Source organism: Harmonia axyridis, chromosome 1, assembly GCF_914767665.1.
Source record: "Harmonia axyridis chromosome 1, icHarAxyr1.1, whole genome shotgun sequence".
Classification (NCBI taxonomy): Eukaryota; Metazoa; Arthropoda; class Insecta; order Coleoptera; family Coccinellidae; genus Harmonia; species Harmonia axyridis.
In genome coordinates, this window is record NC_059501.1 from 44,679,854 (window position 1) to 44,705,773 (window position 25,920).

The 25,920-nt window shown below is 37.6% G+C and overlaps 3 protein-coding genes across 3 annotated transcripts; 1 reads left to right on the forward strand and 2 right to left on the reverse strand.

The window, feature by feature from the left end:
- Positions 1-13,831: 13,831 nt before the first annotated feature.
- LOC123670826 lies at positions 13,832-15,148 on the reverse strand. Its single transcript, XM_045604391.1, has one exon. It carries the CDS (start codon positions 15,146-15,148, stop codon positions 13,832-13,834), a length of 1,317 nt encoding a protein of 438 aa, XP_045460347.1.
- Positions 15,149-15,202: 54 nt separating this feature from the next.
- Positions 15,203-16,951, reverse strand: LOC123670835. The gene has a single exon (XM_045604404.1). The coding sequence runs from the start codon at positions 16,949-16,951 to the stop codon at positions 15,203-15,205; it is 1,749 nt and encodes a 582-aa protein (XP_045460360.1).
- Positions 16,952-19,162: 2,211 nt separating this feature from the next.
- Positions 19,163-22,913, forward strand: LOC123688091. Its single transcript, XM_045627086.1, has 3 exons — positions 19,163-19,802; positions 19,881-20,031; positions 22,777-22,913. Exons 1-3 carry the CDS (start codon positions 19,496-19,498, stop codon positions 22,781-22,783), a joined length of 465 nt encoding a protein of 154 aa, XP_045483042.1. The 5' UTR covers positions 19,163-19,495; the 3' UTR covers positions 22,784-22,913.
- Positions 22,914-25,920: the final 3,007 nt, after the last annotated feature.

Genomic DNA, 25,920 nt, shown 5'->3' on the forward strand with positions numbered 1-25,920 from the left:
AAGAGTCATAGTTTTTACACTATAGGGATTACACCAGTGCTCAGCAAGACTTAAGACATCAGGCTTTTCATCAGTTAAAAATAATTCAAGTGCATCCAATTTATTTGAGACGCACTGTACATTCAGTTGTGTGATTTTCAATTTTTCCTTAGTAACAGCAGGCAGACCAGATGTTGTGTTATTTATGAAACACGGTTCTTCATAGGTTTCGGCTGAAAAAACGGTGGACACTAGCCCTTTTTGGCCAATTGGATGAGTCCATAGCTTTTTCATAATCTGAGCTAGGCAAAAGAACTTTAAACGACGAGTAACTCTCAGGATATCTTGAAAAACAAGTTTCTCGCATTTGACATTAGAGAAATTTTTACTTAAGAAACTTTGGAGATTATCGGCCGTAATTTCGGGTTTAAGATTAGAAACATGGAATGGCCTAAATTTTTCAATTCCTTCAACGAGAGAATCCCAATGGATTCTCTCGTTGAAGGAATTGAAAAATTGAATTGAATCCTCGGTTGCCTCGTCTAGTAGCGGAAATAATATTGGACTGATTTCTAACGAAGCTGTAGTCGTTTCCCCAATGGTAGATGTGAAGAAGAAATCTGAATCTGAATGGAATGTTGTCACCCGAAGGAAGTTGAATAAAAAACCTAATAAAATACAGATCATTGGATGTACTTCAATAAGTACATCCAATGATCTGTATTTTATTAGGTTTTTTATTCAACTTCCTTCGGGTGACAACATTCCATTCAGATTCAGATTTCTTCTTCACATCTACCATTGGGGAAACGACTACAGCTTCGTTAGAAATCAGTCCAATATTATTTCCGCTACTAGACGAGGCAACCGAGGATTCATTCGAAACGACAGATGTTCGCGCTTCAGACAGCCTTCTCTTTGGATCTCCGGTTGATGACGAATTCGCAGAAGCAGCAGTTTCAGGATCCCCAACAACAACATTACTTCGCGATTCCTCGGACATGACGATGTTCACATGTTTATTTCGCTTATCTACTCGTGTATTTGTATTTATGTTCTTATCATTTTTCAAATATGGGTTGTTGACTACTTTGTTTTTATTATTTATTTCAGCTTCGAGAGTAGAAATCTTAAATCTTAGAAGTGAATTGTTTTCCATCAGTATTGAGTTTTTCGATTCTAATTCGAAAATAATTTTGAGAAGGAGTTCATTATGGGTGGACTCGCTACTTATCATTTTATTGATACTGTCAGACATTGGAGATATATCAGCAGAGTTTAAATCACCTGAAGTTGATAAATATTCTGTGCAGCACTTCTTTGCTTTATTAGCACAACTTGGATGGTGAACATTGGTACAAATGTTACACTTTGCACCACTTTTTACTATTGTTCGCTTACAATAACCGCATTCAGGAATAATAACTTTTAGAGACTCGCTCGCACCGACTATCTTGCTTGACGACATGTTGAAGAAAGACATATTAAAACTAATTCATTCTGAAAAAAGCCATATTACAAGTACCGACCGGAGACCATCCTGGAAAACGAACGCTTTAAGCTCTACTGGGATCGTACAGTTTTGACTGATAAAACAATCCCTAACAACAGAGAACAGACCAGATATATAACTAGTCGATAAAAATCAAAAGACAGCATTACTCATCGACGTAGCAATACCAAATAACAACAACCTGCGTCAAAAGGAGGTCGAAAAAATTTTAAAATATAGGGACCTCGAATTCCAGATAAAGGGTCAATGGGGAATGCTATCAACGAAAACTATTTCAATTATCATGTCAACAACAGGAATAGTGCCCAAAAATCTCAAGAGGAATATCAAGCAACTGGGACTTAGCGAGTATACACTGTGTCCGTAAAGTATGGAACAAATTCATTTTTAGCTAAACAGACCATTTTAAGGAATAATCCTGAAAAATGTCGATTTTGTATTTTAATTTACCGTATTTTAAAATAATAATCTAATATGCAGGGTGAATTACTTTCGAGTAATGACGTCACCGTAATTTTTTTCAATGCAACATTTTGTCTTAATTTTCCAATTACTCTAGCTGAGCTGAATCCAAAAATGTATCACATGTTGATTCCAATTGGTACAGGGTGGACTAAAATACAATAGTTTTGTGTGTGCTCATAAAGTAACGCTTAACATTCTTCATTAGATAAATTAACAATATTATCAAAAATACTTATTGTCTAGCGGCAATTGGTTTGAATGTAATACCCCTGTAGTTGTTACATTTTCAGATTGATAAAAATGTATCAAAATAAGAAATAATTTCTTTCATATTCTGTCTACTAGACCACAAGTACCAAACATGTTTGGAAACAGCTCATTTTTATTAATCTAAAAATGAAAAAAATTACAGTGTATTACATTTAAACCAATTGCCGCTAGACATGTATTTTTGATAATATTGTTAATTCAACTAATAAAGAATGTTACGCGTTACTTTATGAGAACACACAAAACTATTGTATTTTTGTCCATCTTGTACCAATTGGAATCAACATGTGATACATTTTTGGAATCAGCTCAGCCAGGACAGATCCAAGGATCGCGTGTAAGAGGACCAGAAGTTTGACGAGAACCAGGGAGACCACAAGGACCGGACACGACCAAGCTCTACCCTTCTGATATCTTAAATATCTGGGATTGAGTGAATGTTCCTCTTAGCGGGGAGTGAGAAATCCAACGGGGAGGAGTTTCTCCTACGCGTATAGGCTAAAATCGGGGAAAAATAATAATAATAATAATAATAATATTAGGGTAGCGGTAGGTGAATCTCTAGTGATTCACCTATCAGGAGAGTTGAATCGACTCCCGCCCACCGCAGATTCCAGGAGCTCCCTGACCCGGGAAGCTGAAACCTGTCGAAGGGTCCCTGTCCAGGGTAACGGACGAAGCCGTGTGGAGAGCAGCTCAAGAATTCTCCCACCGTAGCTCTGCGGATCGTAAAAAGCGATCAAAGGCCGTCTTCCCCACGACACGGAGGAACCCATGAATGATGGTGAATTTAAGGAATAGAAATATAGAGCCGCTGCCTGAGGTTCGTCAGGGCGTGTCTGGAGCCGGCGCTGGACATGACAGTATGCGGGACGTCGGTGACAGAGTGCTAAGGAGACGGGCGTCTGTCGAACAAAATGCTACGCCTCCACAATCTCAACATTCTAGGAGAAGAATAACACGAGTTTCTCCCACCGCTGAAGGTGCTGCGCAGGATCCCCAACCAGCACTCACCCAAGCAGGTCTACCAAGAAGACGCATGAAATGGACAAGTTCGATAAATGAAACGATCATGCGCATATATAATGAAGTGACTAATATGGAAGAGGATAAAATAGGCTACCGTCAAAAATTATTTGCAGAATTCCACAGAAACTATCCCGAACTTCAAGTTTCTGAGCAAAGAGTAGCCGACCAATACCGGGTCATATTGAGAAATAAACTTATACCCGATGAGAGACTTAACACCATAAAAAATGAAGTCCAACTGAGGCTACAGAATAGGAACCTCACTAACAACGAAACGACAACTGAAGAAAACTACGATTGTGCTGAAATCCAAGACAACATCAATACACAAATGAACTCTGAGGAACAAAACAACGCAGATGTGATAGAAATAAGTGATGCTCAACGACGGAATATACAGGGTGTTTCCTAAACATGCGGCAAAAATTCAGGGGGTTGTTCCTTGGACTATTCTAAGAATATTTTGTCCTTTGATGATTTTTGAAAAACCTATTTGTTTCGAAGATATAGGGGAAACAAAATTTCAGATAATAACATTTTATTATGAAAAATTACATGAAAATTCAACTCAACCTACAAAAACTGTTGAAAATGACCACCTCTAGCCAGCATACAAGCATCCAATTTTCTCCTCATTGACTGCCGAACCCTTTCAAAAACACCAGGATCATTTCTTATTAAGTTACACCCAGCAATGATCCGATTTCACAAGTCTTCCACATTTTCTACTGGAGTGGTATAGACTAATGATTTTAGATGGCCCCATAGGAAATAATCTAAGGGGTTTAAGTCCGGGGAACGAGCAGGCCATAAATGAGGTCCACCTCTTCCAATCCAGCGATCTCCGTATGTTAATGTTAAAAACTCACGAGCAACCAAACTAAAATGCGCTGGTGCACCATCGTGCATAAACCACATTGCATGTCTTATTGCCAATGGTACATCCTCCAAAAACAGAGGTAACGTTTGTTCTAAAAAGTTTCGATACACGTCCCCGGTAAGTCTTTCTGGTAAAAATATCGGCCCTATTAGGCAGTCACCCACAATACCAACCCAAACATTCAATGAGAACTGATGTTGAAAACGATCTTCAATTACCTCATGTGGATTTTCGTCGGCCCATACATGGTTGTTATGAAAATTTCTTATTGAATTTCTTGAGAAATTCGCTTCATCGGTGAAAAGAATCAGCGTCAGTAATTGAGGAATTTGAACTAATGTGGTTAAAAGCCATTGACAAAATGCAATACGTGGGGGAAAATCAGTAGGAATAAGTGCCTGAACGCGTTGCATATGGTATGGGTATAACAAATTGTCTTTAAGAATTTTCCAAACAGTCTTATTAGTCACATTCAAAGTATTGGAAATTTTTCGAGTAGAAGTACTAGGGTCTTCTTCGATCATGTCCAGCACATTCTCTTCCAGTTCCACCGTTCTTACTGTGTTTGGTTTTCCTGGTCCCCCCATTTTTTTCAATGCGCCTGTTTCATGCAGACGTTGATGAATATTTTGAAACAATTTTCTGTCAGGAATATTACGCCCAGGAAATCGTTCAATGTACAACCTCCTAGCTTTTAATAATTTCCATCAGCAAGTCCATAAATGAAATGCATGTCAGTCATCTCGGTGTTTGTATAGCGATTCATAATAGTCAAAGATAAAATGTTAATTGCTAATACATCACAAAACGAATTCAAATGAAAACCGTGTTTAATCTGTATTCCTTTACCATCTGCACTTATCAATTTTTAGTCAAAAAACTGGCCGTTTTTAGTAATTGGAATGTTGTTAAACAAATTTAAAAATAAATTGTACTTACTTAGTAAACACAGTGCGGTACTCATATACTATATTAAACTCGTAAGCGCTCCTCCCACCGAAAATCGAACGATTTTGGACCGATTTTGCGGTCGAGTGTTCTCGGCTCTGGGAGAGATACGAGAAAAACTAAAAGTACGGGAAGAAAGAGAAAATGTCGAATTAACTCCCGCGGATATTCCCGTTTCCCGATTTTTCGGGATTACCCGGGAATGAACGGATAAAGTTTGGGAAATTTCCCGACGAATTTCCAGATTCACGTCGACGTGAACGACCAATAGGAAAATACTACGATGTCCTTGGGTAGCAACGGGCCTAGCAACGTCCGCGGCAATTGACGTTTCTAGAATATTTAGGTTTTATATTATTTTTACTGTGTCCATTAGAGGGCTCTTGATGAATAGAACTATTTGAAATATGAATAACTGTATAATAAAATCAAGGATCAATCTAATAATCTATTCAAAATATTCTGACGTTTTAACCAATTCTGTGCTCATTCATGAAATCGTCGAAATACAGAATGAAAATGGGAAACGTCAGATGATATTTTAATGGAAATGTTGAAATTTGGACGAATCGAGAGGAAATATGCAAGAAAAGATGAATCAGATGCGATTTATATCCCTTTTTCCATGTATATTTTATGATATTTTCAAGCGGAATCGTTTTGTGTCAGTGGAAAGCTTGGTTTGCCAGAAGCCTCTACAGGAGTCATTTGGTTATTTGAAAAGTTTTTAACGAGAAATTTGAGGAAATAATAGACTACACCTGTATGTACCGCCCTTTTATGATGGTATTTTTGCGTTTTGTTGATATTTTCATGGAAATTGGTCAAATCTTGAAGCATTCCGTTTCATGTGAATTGTCAAGGTAAATATATCATTTTGGAAAGATATCAGCATTTGAGGCGAAGAAAACTGGTAGGTAGAGATATTTTAATTCGATTTCCTTTATATTTAACGATTTTTTAAACGAAATTCATGAAAATTTATCAATTTATAGAATCTGTCACCAGTTATTTTGACATTATTCCTATAAGAAGCACAAATGCACATAATTATGCAAAGGCATTGTGGCCGGGTCGTTAGGGATGCGGTCGTACAATCTGAGGTCTCTTTTGGGATGCGAGTTCAAATCTTGCAGCAGGTGATAATTTTTTTTTTCTTAATTTTTCGCCAGTTATTAATTTTTATATTATTTGGCGGTGAATGCTTCGGATTATTGAAATGGATCAATTTTTTGTTTAGTCTATTGTGTGAATGATTTCGTAGTATACACATATAATTATGTTTTTCAAAGTACATATAAGAATAACGATTATACATTGTTTTTTTTCAAGTTGCCTATTGGAGGTTTTTCGATAAATTGACCATATTATACAGGGTGTACAATTTCCGAGCGCCAATTATGCTTTTCTGTAAAATTGAAAACTTATGAAATCTGAAAATTGAAATTTCAAGTTAGATTTCTCTCACATAATTTGCGAAGATATACGTGCGATGAATAACGTTTATACAGAGTGTACAATTTCCGAGATGTCTCTGGAGAACTGAAAACTTTTCTTATAGTTGCCATGTTAGCTCTATAGGTTATCATTCAATTGCATAATTCTTGAAGGTATACAGGTGGGGATTGACGATTATATACAGGGTGTACAATTTTCAAGCGCCAATTATACATTTCTGGAACATCGAGACCTTATGAAATCTGGAAATTGGAATAAGAGCTTTAGATTTGTTTTCTCTTGCATAATTTGCGAAGATATACGTGCAATGAATATTTTTTATACAGTGCGATATCGATTTTACAGGAGATATGGAAGTATTTATGAATGAATTAAAATATGGATCTATGGGCTATATTGATCAACCTAAAAGGTAGATCTATGGGCTATGATGATCTACCTACAAGGTAGATCTATGGACAACATTGATCTACCTATTAGGTAGATCTACAGGATATATTGATCTACCTACAAGGTAGATCTATGGGCGTACTAGTTTTTATTTAAACTATTATTAATTTTAAAAATATGAAAAATGTTGTTCGCCCTGTATCTTCGAAACAAAGAGGTTTTTCAAAAATCATCCAAGGACAAAACATGCTTAAAATAGTCCAAGGAACAACACCCTGAATTTTTGCCTCATGTTTAGGAAACACCCTGTATATGCTGCACCCGTCGAAAATCCAGAAGAAGACCAAAGAGAACTACTGGAGCGATTATTTGCCACAATGAATAGATGCGTTATAGATTTTGAGGGCACAGATCCATTGAGACGACCGATTCTGCCAAGATTGAGGACATCCAAGAAACTATCTCATCTTCTGGTCATGACCAACAAGGAGATTATACCCAAGTATCTTTCTGACTACCATGATCTCTAATCATTACACCTCATCATATACTGTGCAGCATTTTCAATAGCAACAGTGCTAGGTGTGAAGCCAAAACCTAAAAGTCAGCAACCAGCCAGAGAAGAACAACAAAATAAACCACATTGGCAAAAAAGGCTAGAAGACAAAGTTCATAGCATCCGCCAAGATATTGGGAGGCTCACCCAATTTGCAAAAGGTTCGCCGTCTAGAAGATTACAAAAAATGGTGAATATAATAATGGATCGTCACCGGCAACATACAACGTATGATCCAAACAATGAAAATGCTCAACAAATTTTAGACACACTGAAACAAAAACTTAGTGTGTACTCCGAAAGACTCAGAAGATACAATGAGAGCTATAAAAGAAAACAGGATAATATGATTTTTGAAAACTCCGAAAGAAAATTCTATACAATGTTAAACAATAATATGTCAGCAACACCAGGAAGTTATCCAACCGTCGAGGATATTGAGAATTTTTGGACAGATCAACTGGCTACACCAACCCCCTACAACTCCCAGGCTGATTGGATAAGAAGTGAAGAGAAATTCTGTGAGACAATAGAACAAATGTCGCATAACGCAGTTTCCATAGAAGAATTCCATGAAATATTGAAAAACACACACAATTGGAAATCACCCGGCCCAGATGGAATCCACAACTTTTGGTTGAAAAAATTTTGGTGTATACACGGCAGGCTAGTTGAAACCATAAAGGATATGCAACACACAGCGGATCCATCAAAATACAGACCAATTACATGTCTACCAACAATATATAAAATCATCACATCATGTATAGCATCTCGTATCTACAAACATTGCGAGACAAATAATATAATGACAGCACAGCAGAAAGGATGTTCCAAGAATGCACTAGGATCGAAGGAAGTTCTGATAATAGATTCCATCATATGCAACCAAGCCTTCAAAAAACACAGAAATCTTTTTATGACATATTTTGACTATAAGAAGGCCTTCGACTCTATTCCACATGGGTGGCTGACAAAAATTTTGGAAATATACAAGATCGATCCAATTACAATAAACTTTCTGAAGTATGCAATGTGCAACTGGAGAACGAATATCGAACTCTCTACGGCGAACATAACTACTAAAGATATTCCAATAAAAAGGGGAATTTTCCAAGGAGATTCGTTGAGCCCCTTATGGTTCTGCTTGGCGCTGAACCCCCTTTCTAAACAACTGAATGCTACTGAAAAAGGTTTCAATGTCAAAGGAAACAGAAATACTATTGCACTCAATCATTTGCTATACATGTATGACCTAAAACTTATAACAGGCAACAAAAACCACTTGCAAATTATGGTCAAACTGGTGGAAAATTTTTCGGAAGACGGGGGGATGAAATTCGGATTGGACAAGTGTCGTACTATTAGTGTAGTGCGTGGAAAAATCCAAGATGAACCGATAGCTCTCTCCAATGGACAGGAGATAGAAGCAATGAAATCGGACGATCTTTATGAATACCTAGGAATGAAACAAAACCGACGAATAAACTATTTAAAGAATGAAGGAAGACTTAACAACTGAGTTCATTAGGAGAATCAACAAAATTTTAAAAACAAACCTCAACAGCAAGAACATGACGAGAGCTATCAATACATATGCATGTTCAATTCTTACATACTCTTTCGGTATCATTCCATGGACCAAAACAGATATAGAAAACCTGCAACGCAAAATGAGAACCTTGATGACGAAAGCACACAAGCACCATCCGAAAAGTAGCATTGAGAGGACGACACTGCCGAGGAATAAAGGAGGCAGAGGTCTACTAGACATCATGGAACTTGCCCATGGGCAAATTTAATGCCTACGAACATACTTCAAAGACAAATCAGGCATGTCAGAGATCTACAAAGTACTATGTGAAGCAGACGAATCAACACCTTTACAACTGCACAAGGAACAATTGTCATACAACCACCAGACAATCCAAGAAAAACTGCAAAGATGGAGAGAAAAGCCCCTACATGGACGACATTTCAACGAGGTGATCCAGGATCATGTCGACATTGAAGCGTCGAACTAGTAGCTCACATCAGGTGCGATGTATCCAGAAACGGAAGGATTTCTTTTAGCCATCCAAGATCAAGTGATCTCAACAAAAAATTACTGCAAGCATATCATATAATTTATCTATATGTCGCTCAACATGGCACCACGTATTAATAATAGTGCGGAAACTTTCTGTAAGAAGTGTGTGAAAGAAGTGAAAACCTTCATAACATGCAACAATTGTAATAGTACATATCATTTCAGTTGTGTACTGAAAATTTGTGGAATTTTTGTAGACCAGGATAGAAGTTTGGTTTGCTGTGATGACATAACCTCAAAACTGTGTCAAGCAGAATTGGAAATCCAAAGTTTGCGGTCTCGTCTTATTAATCTTAACGAAGTGTGTTTTGAGAATTCCGTCTCCCAGATTGAAAGTTTAACTGAAGTAGATGAAACAGTTGGGCTGAACAATATTCGTAAAACCCCATTGCAAAATGACGAAATCAAAAATAATAATATGGAATATCAATATTTGAACATAATTATTGAAAGTAAGGACAAACTGATTGAGGAACTACAGGATAAGATAAAAATACTGAAGAATTATAATTATGTCTTAGAAAAAATCGGAGAAAATCAAGGAAATTTTTCTGGTGAAAATTCACCTAGTATGGTGCCATCTACGAGATCTCCTACCGACTCTCATAAATCTGTGCAGAAGTCATTGTTACCGTCTCTTGTGTGTGGAAATGTAAAAAATTCAGATGAATCTGTGCATTCAGCCAAACAGGTGAATCAAGAAATGAACAACGATAGCAGCGAAATTTCCGTTTCTTTATCTGAAGATAGAATAAAAACTAAAAATATGAAGTTTGGTAGTTCAAATGAATCAACGTCAACAAATAAACAAGGAAATACTGCCGTCAAACTTAGACAGATGTCAAAGAATGTAGTGAATCAACAAATACAAACAAACAAACCTGTATCTTTAGAGGATATCCTCTAAAGATATGTGTCTACTTTCTTCAACGTTTCGTAACTCCGTTGAAGTAGCAGTGAGTAGTTGTGGTGAGTAGAGGGTTGTAAATCCACTACAAACCACGTAAAACTCGCGGTGGAGTTAAAATGTTTTATTAACGTGAAACTTTGAACAAAGAATGTTGATGATAATTACAATGAGTATGGTTTTTATATAAGTTGTGACGACACACAATTTTCGTCACTGACCGCCTTTCGGAGTTGCTGGAATCTGCAAATTTCGCACAATATTCGGCCTAGATATGGTATTGAGTTCATGAGGTCGATAACTGCTCCCTAATAATTTTCCATGGAATTTGAATTTAAATGTGATTTCCTCTGAATATTCCTCAATGTTTAATTCACATTAAACATACTCCGGGGGGCCCTTGAAGTGATTGAATAGGTTCAAGTTCAAAACGCGATGCACTTTCGGCAGGCCTTTGGCTTCTCGGTGCTGGTTGAGGTATTTCCCTGGTCGGTGATTCCTCCTTGCTGGTTTTTTCGTAGCGTGCTGTGAATTTTTTCATCCCTACGTAAATAGTGATTGCTATAAGTATGACAGCAAGTGTAGTTGCAAAGCTTGTAATGGACGTATGAAGAGTTACGCTCTTCCAGGGAGTTTCGGATTGGCTATCTAAATCGTTCCGGTCAATGAGAAGTTGATCCAGCATATCCGGGGCTTTCCAAGAAGGCTCGAGTGCTATGTCCGGGTTGTCCTTTTCATTTTTGAATGAAAGAATGTTAGGGGGCACCTCTTTGTTGAACGTGGTTATTATGGATGTTTCATCTCTCGTGTGGGCGTGCAGGGTGCTTTTCTTGGTTTGAATAGTACATCCTGATGTAGAATGAATAACTCCAGTTCCATTCAAGGTTGTGTCCTCTCGTTTTCCGTCGCATATTACGGCAATTCTTCGGGGATTATTGGCTACAAAAAGCCAGGTATTTTCCTTGCGTAATTCTTTCCATTTTATGTCACTAACTTGTATATTGGTTTTTCTGCACGTTGACTTGTCCGTGCGATTGTAGATTTCGTCAATTATGCAATTCGGATCATTTTCCATGTCTCTAATTATGGACGGGTTGAGAATATATTCATTTTGGCTGATGCGTATAGCTTGTTCGAACTGTTCGCTGCTGAGCTCGAAATACTTTTGCACATTGTACTCCATCGCTAGGTATGGGTGGCTTATGTAGATCTCAATGAACGTATCGTTGGTGATTTTTCTTGGGACAGCTGTAGTCTGAACTACGTCGAAATTTTGGCTGTAGATAATATGGAAAAATACTTGAATATTCATTTCATTCTGTGAACGGGACATCCTCAAGTTTGCCGTTGGCTGTTCTATAATGGTGAGCTGGGATGGTAGTTTCGCCGCTGCCTTTTGTATTTCTCTTCGGATTTCACTAGTGCTCAAAAATTCAGAAATGGTACTTTTGTGAACCTGGACGTCCATTAGTTTCTTGTACTTGAGCTGCAACTCCTGAAGGTAATTCTGAGCGAGTTGTAATATGGTTAGTGAGTGTATGTTTAGATCGTGGTGGTCAGTAGAGTGAAACCATGCATTCATTTGATTCACTACTTTCAGCCCTTCGTTGAACTTCCTCCGAAAACTTTCGAGTTTCAGATTAATCCTTTTTTCTGTTTCCTCAATAGTGGCCACACTCGATATCATCAGCTTGGATTGTTGATGAATAAGTCTGTGTTGATTTTCGTCCAGGGAGTTTATGTCTCTGTAGACTTCATCGTTCACCCCGAACACTGACGTCATAAATTGACCGAATAATCCTCGTTTCAGTCTGGGGGAGTTTTCTAAGCTATCCATGGCCATTGTGATTTCTCTTTTCATTTCTAGAAGATGGTGAGTGAATTCTGGACAATGTGCGCTTTCTGATATGCCCTTTGTAAGCGCACACAATTTGTTGAATTCTTCTACGGTACGATTTACGTTCTGTCGATCCTTTTCCATTTGAGCGTATGGGAATTTCAGCTCGAGTCTGAATTTTCCTCCGTTTGTGTAGCCATGCCCCAAGTGTTCGATATATAATCCAGGTTTGAGTTGCTGTATGGTGTAGTTTGCTTGTGTCACCGCAATATTGCTACAAATAAGCAGAGTAGTGAGAAGAGTGCTTATGCGCAGAGAGCTCCTGTTTTCTTTCTTCTTATCTGATGACCCTTGGCAGTTTTCTTCCTGTCGAACGGGTAATTTGCATATTTTGGTGATGGGCCGTTTGAATTTCTTCTTTTCCGCAGTCGTCACTGTCACTACTCGTACCAATCCATCACTTCCAGGGTGACATTCTGTTATTTTCGCTAGGGGCCACTTATTTGGGTTGATATCTTCTTGTTTAAGTAGCACTATGTCTCCATTTACCAAGTTGTCCTCTACTTTTTTCCATTTAGTACGTTGCTGGAGTCGTGACAAATATTCGCTGGACCATCTCTTCCAGAAGTCGTATTTGATTTTCTGAATGGTTTTCCATTTATTGGTATAACTATGGGGAAAACTATCTTCCTCGAGTGTGTTGGATGTTGGCAGAGAGAGTAGTGGTCTTCCGATGAGAAAGTGACCTGGAGTTAGAATTTCGCTTTCAGACGTTTTTTCCTCGATTGGGATCAAAGGTCTGGAGTTCAGGCAAGCTTCTATCTGATACAGGACTGTCGTTATTTCTTCGAAAGTGAGAGTATTCTCGCCTATGACCCTCTTAAGGTGGAACTTTATAGATTTTACTCCGGCTTCCCACAATCCCCCGTGATGTGGACTCAGGGGAGGAATGCAGTGCCATTTGATGAATTCTCTGGACAGCGTTTGCTCAATATCCTTCTCGGGAATTTCTTGCCGAAACAATTTTTCGAGTTTGTTTTTTGCCCCAATGAATGTAGTGCCATTGTCACTGTACAAGTTTTTGCAGAGACCTCGCCTAGCTGTAAATCGTCTGAATGCGGCGATGAATGCGTCTGTCGTCAGGTCACTAACTGCTTCAATATGAATGGCTTTAGTGGTCAAGCAGATGAAGATGGCGATGTACCCTTTGTAAGACTTATTTCCTCTTCCCTTAGACATTCGAATTGCTATGGGTCCAGCATAGTCTACCCCCGTGTGAGTAAAGGGGCTAGTTGGTGTGACTCTTGGCTCTGGGAGTGATCCCATTAATTGAATATGACTTTGTGCTTGCTGCCTCAAACAGATGCTGCACTCTCGTATTATCTTCCTTATTTTATCTTTTCCTCGGGGAATCCAGTACTGCTGTCTAATGTATGCGAGGGTTAGCTGAATTCCACCATGAAGCGTAGTATGATGGGCATTTCTTATTATTTTCTCTGTTGCTGGGCTACTATTGGGTATAATGATAGGATGCTTCTCGTCGTATCTTAGCGCTGAATTTTGCAGACGTCCTCCTTCCTACCCGCATCAATTGTTGGTTATCCAGGAAGGGGTTTAGACTCAAGATACTACTTTTTTTACTCAGAGGTCGATCGTTGCTTAAATCCTTAAATTCGGACGAATATTCGTTGTATTGGATTTTTCGTAGAAGTATTAGTGTTGCTTTTTGTAGTTCGTCTCTTGACAGAAATACTGTAGCGTTGTGTTGTTTCTGGCATTTGTTGCTGAACCTCAGGCAGTAGGCTGTTACTCTTATGGTTTTCTCCCATGATTCAAATTTCTGTAATAAGATATCCAAAGTATCTTGGATGCATGGATTTTCTTCAATGGTGGTTGTAGTCAAACTATTTATACTTTTTGAGGTGTCTAGTGCGTTAGCGGATGTTGAGCTTTGTATCATTTCCTGAATATTTGTGGGATTTTGACTTAGTTGATCTGGACCATTCCACCATAATTTGTGACTAATTAGTTTTGATGCCGTTATTCCTCGGGTTATTAAATCAGCGGGATTGTTTTCAGACCGAACGTGATACCATTTGACCTTGCCAATTAATTGTTTTATCTCTCGAACTTTGTTGTCAACAAACGCAGGTAACCTTGCGGCATCAGCATTTATCCAAGCTAGTGTAATCGTCGAATCGGAATATGCATGCACAGGGATTTCTTGAATGTCCAGGGCTTTGATCGTTCTGTGTACGAGCTTCGCTAATAGAACGGCTCCACATAATTCTAGCTTTGGAAGAGTTTTCTTGTTTTTTATGGGGGCCACCTTGGATTTGGATACTAAGAGACTGACGTGGATCTGCCCGCTGTCATCGATAGTTTTGGAGTAAACCACAGCACCGTATGCTTTCAAAGAAGCATCACAAAAAGCGTGAATTTCCATCTTTGAACCCTTTTTGTGTTGTATCCATCTTGGTATGCATATTTCACGAAGCGTTGGAAGTTCTTGAGTCAGTTTCGCCCATTCCTTGCGAATTTCTTCCGGAAGAGTAACATCCCAATCTTGTCCAGATTTCCATATTTCTTGCATCAGTAGTTTGGCACGTATAATTATTGGTGATATCATACCAAGTGGGTCGAATATTGCAGCAATCTGGGAAAGCATGCGTCTTTTGGTGATCGCTTCAATTTCAGGTGATTTGATGTTATAGAGCAGACTATCGTTATTTGTATTCCATACAATGCCTAGTGTTTTCGTAATATTCTGTTCATATTTGTCACCTAGAATAAATTCATCCGTCCCATTTTGTGGGTATTTGCTCATTTTCCATTTTCGAAGATTGAAGTTTCCCTTTTTCATTAGTTCAGTAATTTCTTTCTACAATTGCTCAGCTACCTCGACGCTGTCCGCCCCTGTGAGTAAATCGTCTACGTAGAAATCCTTTTTAGCGATCTGAGCGACTCTTGGAAAATTTTTCTCTTCGTCTTCAGCTAATTGATGTAGGGTGCGTATTGCCAGATATGCTGCTGGGACCGTGCCATAAGTTGAAGTGGTTAACTGAAATTCCTGTATTGGTTCATCCTTTGAGAATCTCCAGACTATTTTGTGGTATGGTTGATCTTCCTCGGCTATTTTGATTTGCCTGTACATCTTTTCGATATCGGCAGTGAGGGCGACTCGATGTTTTCTCCATCTGAAGAGAATGTCAGTGAGATCCTGTTGTATCTTAGGACCTGAGTGTAAAACATCGTTTAGACTATATCCTGTGCTTGTTTTTGCCGATCCATCGAAAACAACTCTTGTGGAAGTAGTAGTGCTGTCTGCCTTTATAACGCACTGATGTGGTAGAAAAACTTGAATGCCATTGAGGGGTTGAGCTTCTGCTGTTTTCATGTGACCTAATTTTATGTATTCGCGTATGAATTCCTTGTAGTTCTGTTCCATGCTTGGATTGGTTTCGAATTTCCTCTCGATTTGCAGCAGGCGCGCTACCGCTTGTTTTTTGGACAATCCCAAATTTTCAGCATCACTTTTGAAGGGAAGTCTGACTGTGTATGATCCATCTCGATTTCGTGTATGAGTGCTTTGGTAATGTCTCTCACAAAGCTCATGCTCAGGTGAACAGCGTCGTTCGTCTGCAGCTTCTTCCAATTCCCAAAATCTTGATAGTGACTGCTCATCATTGATAGTGATAGTTAAACTAGTTATCTGAAGTGATGGACTTATATTCTTCACATTTCCGTATAGTAACCATCCAATTTCGCTATTTTGCGCTGTTATCCCATTGCTTGATCTTCTTACTCCATCCAAAATGATATCCTTGTATATATCAACTCCTAAAAGCATGTCGATTGGTCCAGGATTTGAGAAATGTGGATCGGCGAATTGTATATCATTCCATTCCGTAATGAGACTGTTGTGAATTTTTTCTTTCGGAATTGAGTTGGAAATTCGTGGAAGTACATGCAACGCTGCGTTTATCATAAATGAACTCTGGAACCTTGGTCTGAGCTCGCAGAATACCATGTGTTGCGATGACCCTGATTGAGACTGACCTATGCCAATGATTTGTGCTTCGTTCTTGTGTTTCTGTAACTTGAGTATCTGCACCGCGTTTGTTGATATGAACGATGCTTCAGATCCTGGGTCAATTAGACATCGTATTGTTTGTAGTGCCCCATTTCTTGATTTAACTCTGACGTATGCTGTAGCAAGCAGAGCAACTGAATGCAATTGCCTTTTCGGAGATTCTCTATTTCCTGTAGTGATATAGGCATTATTTCCGTTGATCGTCCCTATGGTTTCGTTTCGTACCATTTGCATATTGGAACTATTTTGTCCATTGTTGCTGATGTTCCTCTGTGTTGTAAATTGTGTCGATTCGGATTGGGTACTCTGTTGTGGGCGAAAAGTGGCTGCTGTAGTTTTCCAGTTTGATTGATCACCCTTGTTGTTTGTTTTACGACTTTGGCTGCCAGTAGTAGATATGTGAAGTGTTGTATGATGATACTTCCTGCATTTGAAACACGTTACTTTGCTTAAACAAGAACTTGTTCGGTGTGGTCCTAGACAATTGTGACATCTTTTGCTTTGAATTATGTAGTCTAGTCTTTCCTTCACGGTCATTGCTTAGTAGTTCTGGCAGGCTCGCAGTGCATGACCTGCTTGGCATAATGGGCATTTGGTTGTTTGTAGGTGAGCTGTGTTAGCTGACCATGACTTTCTTGATTCGAAAGGATGGTGCTTTCTAATCGGTTCCCATTTTTTTGCTGGTGTTTTGCCTCCTTCTAACGCTTGGAATCGTCGTTCTATGAAAGACAGTACATTTTCTAGCTTCTGTATTTTCTTTGGTTCCTTTAAGGTGGTCTCATACACACGGCGGGATTCAGGGTCCATTTTGGATTCTAGGAGATGCGTTATCATCGGACCCCATTCTTGAACGTTGATTCCCATGTTTTCGATTGCGTTCAGATTTTCCTTTGTCACGTCGTGAAGTAACTTTAGTCCTTGTACTGATTCCTGCTGGAGGATGGGCTGGGATAATATGGCATCCATGCATTTGCGAAATAGAATTCTTTCGTTTTCATATCGCTCCTGAATTATTGACCATGCTCCTGCATAGTTCGCCGCAGTGTTCGAAAGATGTTGAATTAATTTACCGGCTTCACCTTGAACGTTGGATTTTAGATGTTGGATTTTCTCAGCATCCCCAATTGATTTATTGTAGTGTATGAGTTGCAGAAATATGTCTCTGAATGCTGGCCATGCTTCGTAGTTCCCATAAAATATTGGTATTGATACTGTAGGCAATGTTGGAAGATTGGGACGTCCTTGTAATGAAGTTCTGTCTGGTTGTTCATCGTCTTCGAATTTCTTCATAATTTCTTCGTATTCGTCATGTACAGTTGAATAAGTTTCTTGAAACAAAGGATCTTGGCTCATGTCGATATTATTTAATTGGATTTCTTGAAAGGACTCCGAGATGATTTTCCATTGAGCCTGGACTGCTTCTCTCTGAAAGCGGTAGGGTTTTTGATTGGCTTCGTACTGGGTCCAAATCTTGGCTAGTTGCTTATAAAATTCCGCAATTTGAAGTTCCAGTTTGTTTCGTAACGTATCCATAGGTCGCTGGTTCATCGTTTCTTTTTCTTCTGTAATTCCTTGGTCGTCTCGAAGTTTTTCCTGTATTTTTATAATGTGGGACAATGCTTGATTGTATATCTTTTCTGCTTGCCCGTATATGTCTTTCGTGAAATATTCATTAGTTTCTGGTATGTGTTCTATTAAATATTTGTGCGCTTCATTGAATGCATTCCATTCTTCCTTCAGTTGGCACATTTTGTTCTGGCAGTATTCTGCATTTTTCCTTGAGGGGGAGTCCTTCTTCATGTTGGTATGCATTCTTTTGATGGCTTCTGCCGTTTTGATCTGATCTGCGACGATGTTTTCCATTTTGAATTAGGTAAGTAGTCTAAGTCTAGTCAAGTCTAGTTATATGAGGATTGATTTATAAGGTTGAAGGATCGGTTCGAATGAGAAGGAATTTTGTTCGACAAACTGAACAACCAGGCTCAGAAGTTCAAGGGCAGTCTTAATTCCACAGCTTGTCAACAAGGTTACAGGATCGGTTCGAAAGAATGATGAAATGTGATAGGAAAGATAATTACTGGTGATTGTTGGTTATGGGGTGCAGTGGTTGTGGTTCCAAAGTCCCTGGTAGTTGGTGCCAATGGGTCGTAAATCCAATGACTTGTTGTTCTGGGGTGCAGTGGTTGTGGTTTCAAAGTCCCTGGTAGTTGGTGTCAGCTCGCAGGACCAATGTTGGGTTGAATCCGGCTCGAAGGACCATGTATCTTTAGAGGATATCCTCTAAAGATATGTGTCTACTTTCTTCAACGTTTCGTAACTCCGTTGAAGTAGCAGTGAGTAGTTGTGGTGAGTAGAGGGTTGTAAATCCACTACAAACCACGTAAAACTCGCGGTGGAGTTAAAATGTTTTATTAACGTGAAACTTTGAACAAAGAATGTTGATGATAATTACAATGAGTATGGTTTTTATATAAGTTGTGACGACACACAATTTTCGTCACTGACCGCCTTTCGGAGTTGCTGGAATCTGCAAATTTCGCACAATATTCGGCCTAGATATGGTATTGAGTTCATGAGGTCGATAACTGCTCCCTAATAATTTTCCATGGAATTTGAATTTAAATGTGATTTCCTCTGAATATTCCTCAATGTTTAATTCACATTAAACAAAACCTGTTGTCAATTCGAAGACATCAAAGAATAAAAACAATAAATGGTCCATTATGGGAAAGGCAACAGATAGCAATATAAAGGTATTCCTAAAAAAGTTTCTCTTTTTGTTTCAAGGATCAATACACAAACAACATCATCGGATTTCATAAGCATGGTGAAGCAGAATTTTGAGGAGGCTGTATGTACCCAGTTGCAATCTAAACATCCTGAATACTATCATTCCTATAAAGTCTCTATTAATGCAGAAAATCTAGAAAAAGCCAAATCATGTGATATCTGGCCGAGTGATGCTTATGTGTCGATGTTTTTCCACAGGAAACCACACGGAAGGAATAAACATGACCAACAATAAAACTAAAGATGATACACACACCTTCCAAGTTTTACATTTGAATATTCAGGGACTGAATGAGTCCCCATAAGGTAAATGAATGGGACCTGTTTCTCATGGAAAATAATATGTGTGATGCGATCTGTGTGACAGAGCACTGGCTGCCATTGGGGGTTGCAGACACATACTGCTCAAGTGGTTGGCACGTAGCTTCCAATTTCTCAAGAACAAGAAATAAACGTGGAGGTACGATGATTTTAAGTAGAAACCATGAATACGAAGTCCTAGGAAAAATAGTGGAATTATCAGTAGAAGTTGATTGTGAAGTAGCTGCTATAAAGAAACAGGGGTTAACCCTGATATCAGTTTATCGTTCACCTGTAGGTAATTTTAATAATTTTATGAATATAATTGAAAATGTTTTAAATTTTGTAAATATTAATGATGATCTTGCTATTGCAGGTGATTTTAATGTGTGTTTTAATATGAATAGCAATAATGTACTGGACAGGAACGCAGAAGTACTGTTGGAGGTCTTTCAATCGTACGGTTTGAAGCAAACAATATATGAGCCAACGAGGAACAATAACTGCATTGATAACATTTTTGTAAGGTATTCAGGATCGAGCAGTTTTTTTCCCAAAATTTTAACAGTAGAGTTTTCGGATCACAAGGCACAGTGCATTAATATCCCAAGACCCTTAGCACTCACTAACTATATTACCAAAAACAGATACCGACCCTTAACTCAGGTAGGCTTTTGTATGATGCACAATATATTGAGCGAACAAGATTGGTCTTTTATATATAGAGAGAGAGAGAGAGAAAAGTTTATTCAGTCTTAAACTATACAGTGTTGACCTTGTCAACTTACAAAGAAATACAAAGAAAAAAAAAATATATAATTCATTTTACATCAGAGTTTACAGCTCCTCGAAGTTACTGTCCTGAAGAAACTCATCTACACTGTAGTAGCATTTTTTCATGAGAAAACGTTTGAGTCCACTCTTCTGTGCATTGAGTGTTCGATTTTTAAAATTTTCAGGTAGCTTATTCCAGATTGCTAGTAGGCTATATGTTACGTTTCTCTGTAAGTATGTAAAATTAGCCTTTTCTTCAATGAGATAGTTTTTCCCTCTGGTATTATATGGATGTTCTAAATTTTTAAATTCGCTGATGTTATTGATTACGAATATTACGGATTCATATATATACATACTATATAGGGTTAGTATACCATGATTTTTAAACACTGTCCTACAGGTCTCCATTTGTCGCATTCCAAAAATTACTCCTATACTCCTTTTTTGTAATCTGAATATCCTTTCACTTTCTGTAGATCTTGCCCAGAAGATTATTCCATATCTAATTGTTGAATGGATGTATGCATGGTAAGAGGTTAATGCAGCATCTGTTCCCACTGTATCTCGGACAATCCTTAGGGCATAGCAGGGCGTGCTATAGTTGTTGCAGTCTTGTCTATCTGATCTTTCCAGCCTAGATTTCGATCAATAATTATTCCCAAGAAGGGTGTACTAAAAACTGTTTCAATTTTAGTGTCTTGATGTTTCAGATTGACTTGATCATTCCTTCCTCTGAATAAAACAAGTTTAGTTTTCTTTAAATTAAGCATTAAGTTGTTGTTGCTAAACCATTTGTTAATGTTCTTCATGTCGTTCTCAAGACTTAATTGACACTCTTTTCCATCCTCAGCTTCACATACTATTGTGGTATCATCTGCAAACATAACCATATCGTTGTCTGTGGTTTGAACTAGATCATTCGTATATAGTATATAAAGTAGTGGTCCCAGAATAGAACCTTGGGGGACTCCGCTTTCTACTTGTTTTAACTTAGATGTTTTGATCTCTCCATCTTTACTCCTGCTTATTGTCCTTTGAGTTCGGTTGGTTAGATAATTTTTCATTAGGGTTAGTGCCACACCTCTTATTCCATATTTTTCCATTTTCGCTAGCAACCTCTGATGATTAACCATATCGAAAGCTTTTGACAAATATAAGCATAAGGCCGCTGTGGTATGTTGCTGATTCAATGATTTGATGATGGTTTTCAATGCCTGGTATATTGCATTTATAGTAGACCGACCTTTCCTAAAACCACATTGTTGTTTTACCAGTATGTTATTATCTTCAAAAAATTTGATAAATTTGTCGAATATTATTCTTTCGAAAATTTTATTGATATTAGATAGAAGTGATATAGGTCTATAGTTATCAAATACTTCCTTCTTGCCTTTCTTATGTATAGGTATTATGAGCGCTTCTTTCAACTTTTGTGGATATATTCCTGTTTGGATGGTTTGGTTAATTATATGTGTTAAGGGTATTGTTATAACTGTTGCACATTTTTTGAGGATTTCCACAGGTATTTCATCATATCCAACCGATTTTTTATTTTTCAGTTTCATGATGTATTGATATACTTCTTGTTCCACGACTGGACTCAGAAAAATAGTTTTACTGCAAGGCTTAATGTTCTTAATATTAGTCTTGATGTTATTATTCTTGGCATTTGAGTTAATGAAAAATGAATTAATTCTGTCCAGTAAAACTTCTTCGTTTTCTTCAGGAAATGAGTTGAAAATAGTATCATGTGTACTACGTTTATTTGTTGCACTTTTTACTAGATTCCAAGTAGCTTTGCTTTTGTTTTCAGCTTCCATTATATATTTCCTATTACTGAGTAGTTTAGCTTGCTTGATAATCTGTTTGAGTATATGACAGTACCGCTTATAATAATCCAATGTTGTTTTACCTTCCTGCACTTCTTTCCAGATTATTCTTTTTCTTTTACTTGATGTTTTTATTCCATTGGTTATCCATGCCTGCGTAATCCCTTTAACTGTGCATTTTTTCTGTGGAAACATCAAATTTAGATACATTTTCATTATTTCGGAAAAACAGTTGTATGACTTATCTGGGTCCATTTCCTCCAACACACTCTGCCACGATGCCTCTTGCAAGCTGTGAAAAAACTGTTGCATTTTGGTGTGAGTAAACAGTCTTTTCTTCTCAAAAGTTCTTTGATGAGAAACGTTGCTAACTTTCAGTGTAATAACTTGAGTCATGTGATCAGATAAGAGTGAATTTATATTAGTGTTATTTTTATACTCATCAATGTTAGTAAATATATTGTCGATTAATGTTTCACTTGTCCTTGTGATTCTGGTAGGTTCGTTTATTGTTGGATTGAAACAGATCCAAAAAGTTTCGTTTTGTTTCAGTATCTTCCATCAAGTTTATATTAAAATCCCTATATGATGATTTATTGTCACCCAATGATTGTTTTGACGCTTTTCACAATCGGTTCATATAAATTTTCCTCGAATCTTTTCCAGAGGTTGATATTAAAACCAGAACAAGCGACTCCGGGGTAAAATGGTTCTCTGGTAACATGGTAGCGATGAGGGAGAAAGTGAGACTTTACAATGACATGTATAATCACTTTAGAACTGATGACATAAAGATGGTGCGGAATAAAGTACGTTGTGAGTACAGAAAAGCTTTGCGCATGGCTCGAATGTCAGCAAATGATAATTTCATATTGAAATCGAATAATCCTGGCAAAAACATGTGGAAAATAATAAACAGGAAGAGACATCCTGAGGCAATTCCATCTATCCCTATAAGCTCTCAGGATTTTAATCCTTATTTTATTTCCTTACCCCATGAACTTGTAGATAATTTGCCAAAAACGGGAATTACTGAACCTAAGAATTTTACAGATACAAACTATCAATATAAAAATGGTTTTCGATTTCAGGAAGTGTCTTTCAATAATGTAAGAGATGCAATATGTTCCCTAAAGGGTAGTAAATCGAGGGACTACTACGGGTTATCAATATCACTCCTGAAAAGGAATATAAATCATATAGTGAGGCCCCTCACTAGAATGGTGAACCATTGCATTGAGGAGGGAGTTTTTCCCGATTTTTTGAAGGTGGCAAAAGTAATCCCTATACACAAAAAAAGTGATAAGAATGACAAAAAAAACTATCGACCGATTTCGCTACTTCCAATTTTCTCAAAAGTCTTCGAGAAAATAATCCATAATCAGGTAATGAACCATTTTGAGAGTGAAAATCTCTTATACAAAAATCAATTCGGATTTAGAAAGAAATCGAGAACATGTGATGCTATAATACGTTTTGTTGAATATACGCTTGACTGTTTTGAGAAGGGTTTGCTTTCACTATCAATATTTTTAGATCTGAGTCGAGCTTTCGACTGTGTTTCCCCGCAGGCTCTTCTAGACAAGCTGGCAAAGTATGGGTTCGATGAGATTAGTCTTAGACACTAATTATGTCATATTTCACAGACAGGAAGCAGAAGGTCTTTTGCAATGGTACATGGTCTGCAGAGGGTCTGTTAAGTCTTGGGGTACTACAAGGTTCCATATTAGGGCCCCTATTATTCATAATTTTTATGAATGATTTCTCCTACTTCATGGCTATGTATGAACACCTACTGTGGGCTGACGACTCTGGAATTACAGTGGGGCATCGAGAACTGCATGGGGTTGAACAGCTTGCGAGAGTGGCAGAGCTGAGAGCCAAGGAATGGTTCGTATCAAATATGCTAGTTTGCAATGCAGAAAAGACAGAAACTATGTTGTTCAATTTGAGAGGGATTTCAAATCATACTACCAGTGAATCGGTCAGGTTTCTGGGAGTTTACCTAGATCCAAGTCTCACCTGGATCTCCCATGCCAATGAAATAGCATCCAAAATAATAAAAAATACCTTCCTGCTCCGTAACTTGGCCAACATTGTGTCAAAAGATGTTATCAAGGTTGCTTATCATAGTCTGGTCGAGTCACATCTGAGATACTGTGTACTGATCTGGGGTAACTGTTCTAGTAGGGAGGGTATTTTCAGATTACAAAGAAGAGCAGTTAGAATAGTTGCTGGATTAAACTACAGGGATGATTGCGTAGACGCCTTCAAAAAACTTAAAATCTTGACATTTCCCTCTATCTATATTTATGAATGTCTTGTTTATGCTTATAATACTAGCAGGGATCTTCCGAAGTTTGGTGATACCCATGATTATTACACACGATATAGAAACAACATTAAATCTAAGTATATGCGATTAGAAAAATCCAAGAATGGACCTAATTTCATTTCACATAAACTTTTTAATAAGATACCTGAAGAGGTGAAAAGGCTCAGTCTCAAAAAGTATAAGCAAACTGTCGGTGAATTTTTGCGGCAGCATGCTTTCTGGAGTGTCCAAGAGTTCCTGTCCAGTAGTTTGAATTTTAATCTCTTTTAAATTAATTTATTCTTTGTGTTGTAATGTTTGTAATGAGGAATGGTATTTTATATCATTCATAGTCGTATTACTTTATTGAGTAATGCTTTTATATTTTGACATTGATACTATGTATCATTTAAGAATTGTATAACTTTATTGAGTTATTCCAATTTTAATCTCTTTTAAATTAATTTATTCTTTGTGTTGTAATGTTTGTAATGAGGAATGGTATTCTATATCATTCATAGTCGTATTACTTTATTGAGTAATGCATTTATATTTTATATTTTGACAATGATACTCTGTATCATTTAAGAATTGTATAACTTTATTGAGTTATTCCAACCAATTTTATATTCTGACATTGATGAGAAATGCTCTATACAATTTCGAAGTTATTACTTTATTGAGTAATGCCTTTATATTTTGACAATGATGCTTTGTATCATTTAAGAATTGTATAACTATATTAAGTTATCTCTATTATTTTTATATTCTGACAATGATGAGAAATGATTTATATCATTTCGAAGTTGTACTTTTTATCGAATCCTGTGACGTGTGCAATACAATGAATTTTTGTAAAGGAGCATCAATAAATTATCTATCTATCTATCTATCATAAAGGATCGAACTATTACTGATGATCGATGCCGTTATGGGTGTCCAACGAATGAGACAATCCAACATATCACTGGAGGATGTCAAATGTTTGCAGGAAATGAATATAAAGAGAGACACGATGCAGTAGGAAAGATACTACACCAAGAAATGGCAACTAAATTAACACTAATTCATTCTGAAAAAGTGCCATACTACAAGTACCGACCGGAAACCATCCTGGAAAACGAACGCTATAAACTGTACTGGGATCGCACAGTTTTGACTGATAAAACAGTCCCTCATAACAGGCCAGATATATTGCTAGTTGATAAACATCAAAAGTCAGCAATACTCATCGACGTAGCAATACAACAACATGCGTCAAAAAGAGGTCGAAAAAATTTCAAAATATAGGGACCTCGAATTTCAGATAAAGCGCCAATGGGGAATGATATCAACGAGAACTATTCCAATTATCATCTCAACAACAGGAATAGTACCCAAAAATCTCAAGAAAAATATCAAGCAACTAGGACTTATTGAGTATATATGTAATATAATGCAAAAAGCTGTTCTTTTAGGTACTGCAAGGACGGTGAGAAAATTCCTAGGAAGCGAAG